Source organism: Pagrus pagrus, assembly GCF_965226575.1.
Source record: "Pagrus pagrus genome assembly, chromosome: 22".
NCBI classification, from domain to species: Eukaryota; Metazoa; Chordata; class Actinopteri; order Spariformes; family Sparidae; genus Pagrus; species Pagrus pagrus.
Window position 1 is genome coordinate 18538551 of NC_140204.1, and position 6693 is coordinate 18545243.

Sequence of the window (6693 nt, forward strand, 5' to 3'; positions counted from 1 at the left end):
ATGACAAAAAAATATGTGTAATAATTTTGTCAATGTGTATAAGTATAATGTGTGATGGTAAATGTCCTAAATTGATGCCATACTGTACCTGTACTGTACTTAAAAATGAGATCAGAGCTGCAAACCATGTGAGATCATGTGTCTCTGTGGCTGCTAAATTTAGAAAAGAGCGCAGAGAGCACTGAGGAAAACTACTCACGACACTGTAGCAGAGCTGAATATGTCTCACTATATAACTGTGAACTGTTCTTACAAGCCTGTTTGGAATTGTACCTCACCTGCACGACTTTGAATAAAGCATTTCTGCTAGCATTTCTGTTGAGTTATTGGGCAGTGTATGGTGATGATTCAGAGGAACGATACAAGCAAAGTGCTGATGAAGTGACACAGCAAATGAAATGCATAACAACATATGCAGTGTGCCCACAGCACATACTGCAGTTCACACTTATTCTTTTGACAGAACCACCCACGGAGAGCCTCAGATGGAGTGTTATGTTGATGATGCTTGTTGGGTTGCAACAGAAGAAGTGTGTGCTTCAATATTTGCTTCACAACTTCATGCCTTTTTCTCAAACATGTTGCAAAGGACTGAACAAGCAGCAGAACAGTAACACTTTAAATTAGTGTACACATATTGACCATTAACTGGCTGCCTGTTAGCATGCATTTTACTAGCATACTGGCTCTTCATCAGTCACTGCCTTAGTCTGCATGACCATGTTCTATAGCTACTTGGCCATTAACTGTGAATGTTCCCTCAATAACCTCCTACTGTTTACTGCTTGTGGTACTCCCACTAAAGTGTAAGTAACACTCCATAAACATTGTCTGTCTTTTTATGTAACAAAACACAAAACCAAATAACTCTTAATTAAAGGGACAGTTCACCCAAAACATAAAAATGTAGTCATATCGACTGAGTCCCATGCTGATGGAAAGTCACAGGTCAAGTCTACAATAGATTTCTGGAGCTTCACAGCAAAACAGCGTTGTAGCATTCCCCTAAACAACTTGAGATAGTAGATGGGGACTTGTTTTAAAATGTAAAAGAAACAAAACATAAAATGTCTCCATACAGCTCATCTGGTCCAAGTTTTCAGAAGCCCCGGAATCCCAAATTGATTTGAAAAGACGTTATTTACAACCTTTTTTAAACCCAAATCATCACTGTACCTAAGCTAAAAGTGTTAGCATGCAACCGGTCTGAAGTAAATAATATCTAATCTCTGGGCTTCCAGAGATTTGGGTTGTATGGGGGCAATTTGGGTGTCTTGGGTTCTTGTTTTTAAAAAAATGTATTTCAAAACAAGTCTATTTCTATTTAAGTTGTCTAGTAGCATGCTGCAAACATGTTTTGCTGTGAAGCTCCCAAAATGTTTTGTGGGCAACAAAACGTCCCTAAACTTTTCATCTACACGAGGGTGAGTAGGTGACTGAATTTTTATTTTTGGGTGAACTGCTCCTTTAAGTCTTTCTAACTCAGCATGTCTTTCACATTCAAAATGCGTTCTTGCTCAAAATAATACACTATTTATATATCATAGTTGTAGAATATGGTCATGCAGAATAAGTGCTTTATAATGGCTAATAAAGAGCCAACATGCTACTAATATGCATGCTAATAAGCAGCTTGTTACTGGCTAATATGTGTACACTTACACTGTCCCCTTACTAACACTCAGACAGGTGAATCACTCAGGCTTTTCCTCCGTTATCAAGAAGCTGACGTCTGTTGCTGAGTGGCAGAAGGATGTCGAGGTGAGGTTGCCAGTTCTCACACTGGAACTTCCTGTATGGTTTTCAATTTGCAGAAATCCACAGTGGCGCCCGGGCTCAAGAATCACAGCCTTTACCTTGTTTGTTTCAGTGTTCCCCACTGAGATTCTAACAGTCCAGTTTCCCAGACTGCTGGTAGTCGATGCTGGCGAAGCTCATGTGGCAGTGGCTTCGTCCTCATCTTTCTATGTGCGTCCGTTTTCCATGACAAGATGACATTCTAGCAGAAAACATCCTGCTGTGTGCAGCCAGCCTGATGCAGGAACGACTTATCATGCTGCCTCTCAACTGAAGGGACATTTCCCCTTGGAGCTGATTTGCTGCCCCAACAATACACAGCTTTTATCTGTCTCTTCAGGTCCAATTTGGTCTATATAGGGGCATGGAGATCTTAATGTGGATCTCTGGAAAGCATAGGTTGTTATTAATGTCTCGGGGGACTGGTCAGTTTATTAGTTACAATCTTGAATTATTCAATAAATCACAGATTGGTGACATTTTGCAGGAAGCAGTGATTGAGTGATCCGACCCTCGTCCCTTTGAAACCCTGTGGTAAAAATACTGCCGAACAACCATTGTCTCAACATACCCATTCTTCCCCAAAACAATTTCAATTGTGTAAGCTCTTTTTCTCTCCTCCCAGTGGTGCCTGAGTAAAGTTCACACGGGGTAAACAACACACATTCACTGCCTGCAATCCCTGTTAATGGAAACACTGACGTGTTGATTAAGGTATATATTTACATTTCCTGAAATAAATGTGTTTTTCCTTTCAATCGTTTGTACTGTGACTATGAATCACATAGAAATGCACACGGTCTTGTTTTTGACACTTACTGTAAGAGGACGTTGCATTGACTTACATTCATTTTCTGAACGACTAACCCTACTGTAACCTTATCAATAACATAACATTCTTATCCCCAACAGTTATCTGAGCTCAGATGTGTTGAAAAGCTTGTTTAAGGACGGCACAGCTGAAGGGTTAATGTGTTTCATGGCACATAGCCAGCCACGGATAATCTAAAGGGCATTAGTGGACACCCTACATCAGTTCCGCCCCTGTCCACCTCAATCATCCTGTCTACTGCTGGAGTGAGAGAGACAGGGAGAAAGAGAGAGTGTATGTTTTTGTTCTGGGGCAGAAAGGCGTTCTCCTGCCTCAGGATGTTGCCTTTAAAGCTGAAGAAGTGGGTTTCCTGTGGAGGAAACGATCACAGAATAGACAAGGCTTGGTCGAGACACCGTGTTCCCAACATTTCTTGTGTACAGGTCAGACGGCTGCAGAGCGGGCAGCGTGCTTTTGTGGAACAAAGTGGGTCTCAGCGCCTTGGGAGGTGAGTGAGAAGTCTTGGTTAGAACCATTGTTCACCTGCTGATACTGAATCATCTGAGAATGTCTCATCTGTCTTCTTTGCAGGTGTTCATTTCCCCTGATGGATCCTGGATGCTTTGAAGACCAGTTGACTGACAGCACTAAATCTGAGCCTGACCTTTTCCACAGCAGAATGCATTTATGAATATTTCATAATGGACGAATAACAAGTGGATAAAAAACAAACTTCTTTCTTTCTTTGACTTTATGAATGGGTATTTCTGTACCAACTCATCATCCTGAGCAGGGTCTCCTCTAGTCTCCCATGTCAGGTGCTTGACCAACAGAGACATGTCCAATGAAAGCTGCAACCTCCCGTTGGACACGGACACATTTGGCCTGACCTGCATCTATGGCCTGATCTTCTCTTTAGGTCTCCCCAGCAACCTACTGTCTCTCTGGGGACTGTACCACCTGGGCCGCTCAGGTGGAGGAGGCTGTCAGCTGGTCTACATCCTCAACCTGCTGCTGTCGGACCTCCTCCAGCTGCTCACCCTGCCACTGTGGATTCTTTATCTCCAAGGGAAGCACCGCTGGCCCTACGGCCAGCTAACCTGCGAGCTGGTGGGCTACGTGTTTTACGTAAACGTCTACGCCAGCGTCATGTTCCTCTGCCTGATAGCGCTGGACCGCTGCCTGGCCATCGTGTACCCGCTGAGCAGCCGCAGGGTGCGGACTGTCAGGGTGGCAGCGGTGAGCGGTGTTGCAGTTTGGACACTCACCTTCCTGTTCTGTCTGAGCGGGCTACTGCCGTCAGTGTTTGACTCTGAGAGACTGCTGTGTCTGGAGCAGTACCCCGTCAGCCCTGGATACGCCCGCTTCAAGATCACCACAGTGGCCCTCGGCTTTCTGCTGCCATGTACCATACTAGGGTGAGTTAACCCCAAGATCCCAGAGAGGATGTTTCTCTTTCCTATTTCATTTTGCATTCCCCATGTCTGACTTGTAAATCTACAGATTTAGATGTTAAAACAATGCCCTTTGGATTTTTTCTTCACTTTATTAGTTTTCACAAATGATAAAGAATGGCTATGTATACAAAAGTTAAGGAAAAAACAGTTTGATTTGCCTGGGTTTAAGCTTTTAAATGGAAAAAAGAGTATTTATGTGTCTGGAAGCAGACATAAGTAATAAATGGGCCAATTAGCTTCCTCAAAATGATCAAAGGGCCACATTCTGCCAACGAGCCACCAGTTGAATAGATCTGAGAGTTTTGTGCTCAAATGAGTCAGTCTGTTCAAATGTTTCCCTCATGTCTTAGTAATTTAAAAGGTCAAATTTGTGGGAGAGCAGAAGGGGAGCAGAATATTTTGCAACCCTAAGTAGAAAGAATACAGTGAAACTTATGGAGAGAACTGATACAAATGAAGTGAATTTACAAAATTAGGGAAATCCCAGCGATAAGCAACCACTTTTACTTGCTTGTGAGTGGCAATGATGAAATGTGAATAAGCAAATACACACAAGTACTGTATTTAAGTGTAATTTTGAGTATATTTCCATTTTTTGTTACTACTTTGTCACACCCTCCACTCTACATTTTGGAGGCAAAGGCCAGGAAATGAATCTGTTAACTCCATATACAGCAGAACTTTTTTTAGATCCAATTTTTGGATATTAGATATATAAGTACAAATTGATTGTTGATATGTTGATATATCGGCATATATATGATCTCTCAAATACGGTTGGCAAAGATATGTAAAGTTGGTAAAGTTGTGAATGTATTAATAATAAAAATTATTCCAAGCCTTTTTTCAGCATTATAATCTCTAAAAACAGGAGTTTTCATATCAGCACATATAAGACAACACACACGCCGATACCAATACATCTGTAATAGGCCAATATTAGCCAATAATATCAGCCAACCAATATATCAGTCAGCCTAGTATACAGCATATACATAAATGAAAATACATGTATATTTAACTTTAACTGGTACTTTTGATACTTAAGTACATTTATTGGCAGAATATTTTTAAGATCAGATACTTTAAAGGTGCAGTATGTAAGAATTTTAGTTGAAAACAAAAATACACTAGCTAAAATTATCCAATTACGATTGCAACAGAATGTGAATAATAGCAGATATCTCGTTATGATATTTGTGCATTGTGTTGTGTTGCAGAGATACTACTAAAGTTAGCATGCTAACCAGCTAGCCCTGAACACTCCTCTGTAGTGATAAACACCAATAATTCCGGAGCTCCCAGTCCAGACCGCTAGCTGCAGGGATATCTGAGCTAACTAGCTAACAGCAGCAGCTAGCGATCAGTCTAGTGAAATGCTGCCCCCTATTTGTTATGAGTATTCAACAGGTGGCCAATTCTTACATGCTGCACCTTTAAGACTTTAACTCAAGAACTATTCGTATGGGTCACTTTCACCTTCACAGAAGTAATATTTTAGCGCAATATCTTTACTTTTCCTCAAGTATGCTAGTGACAGTTTAATAAAGGATGCTTCAAATTTCTCTGTCCTTAGGAGACATTACACTATTCTGTTTGTTGACAAGCTGACTTCCTGTCCTCAAATCTGATTCCTCCCCCAGCTACACCTCAGCCCACATCGGGGTGACTCTCCGACGATCTCCTTCCCTCTCGGACCACGAGCGCCGCAAAATCGTGGGCATCCTGGTCGTGATCACCGTCAACTTTATTGTGGTGTTCGGACCCTATCACCTCGTGGGCGGATACAGATTTGTGTCCTTGCTGCTGACTGATGAGCCCTGTGGATTGGAGCGTTCCATCTTCCTCACCTATCGCCTCTGCTACGGTCTGACCAGCCTGAACACCCTGTTGGACCCACTCTTCTACATCTTCCTGTGCGCTGATGCCCGGCTGGAGCTGCAAAGGTCCCTGCCCTGTTTGGGAAGGGGGCAAAACACTGGCAAAAAGATCGCCCTCAGTACCAGAGCTCACCCAGTCAACCAGAGGGGGAGTGGAACTGGACATAACAATCTCCTAGAGATATAACTTGGATTTGAGAACAGACTTTACTCCTGGTGTTCAGTCAGAACAGTTGTGCCACCCAGTGGAAATGCACATGAATGGTTTCTGTGCAGTCTGTGTTACAACTCTAAGTCACAAGATTCGTTTGTGTTTCAACCTTCTGTGGTAAAAGAATTCCACTAATTCAGTTTGTCATGATGATCTAAAGACTGATTCAGAGTGGGACAGAAATAGTAATATTTGTGTGCAGGACACAGAGCTCACAGTGCAAATTCTTGAACTGTTGCTTACATAAACTCAACACTATGTGACGGAGTGGAAACATGGCAACCTGTTGTTTCATATTTATCCAGTATTTTGTGATATCAATGTCAAATGAAGCCGAATGAAACACAATTTTACTTTTTTTCATGATAACGAACCATTCTGGACATTTCATAAACTATTTGTTGCTGTTACGTTTACAATGATTAAAAATCAATGTTTCATCACTCGTTTGCTGTAAGTCATTTTTAAAACACGGGAATGACTCAGGTTATACAATATAATTGGAAGGAAAATGTTATACTGCAACGCCAGATTGCT

At 41.8% G+C, this 6693-nt stretch overlaps 1 protein-coding gene across 1 annotated transcript; it reads left to right on the forward strand.

The window, feature by feature from the left end:
* The first annotated feature begins 3036 nt into the window (after positions 1–3036).
* LOC311251173 (G-protein coupled receptor 4) lies at positions 3037–6599 on the forward strand. Its single transcript, XM_084343510.1, has 3 exons — positions 3037–3116; positions 3200–4026; positions 5709–6599. Exons 2-3 carry the CDS (start codon positions 3446–3448, stop codon positions 6130–6132), a joined length of 1005 nt encoding a protein of 334 aa, XP_084199636.1. The 5' UTR covers positions 3037–3116; positions 3200–3445; the 3' UTR covers positions 6133–6599.
* Positions 6600–6693: the final 94 nt, after the last annotated feature.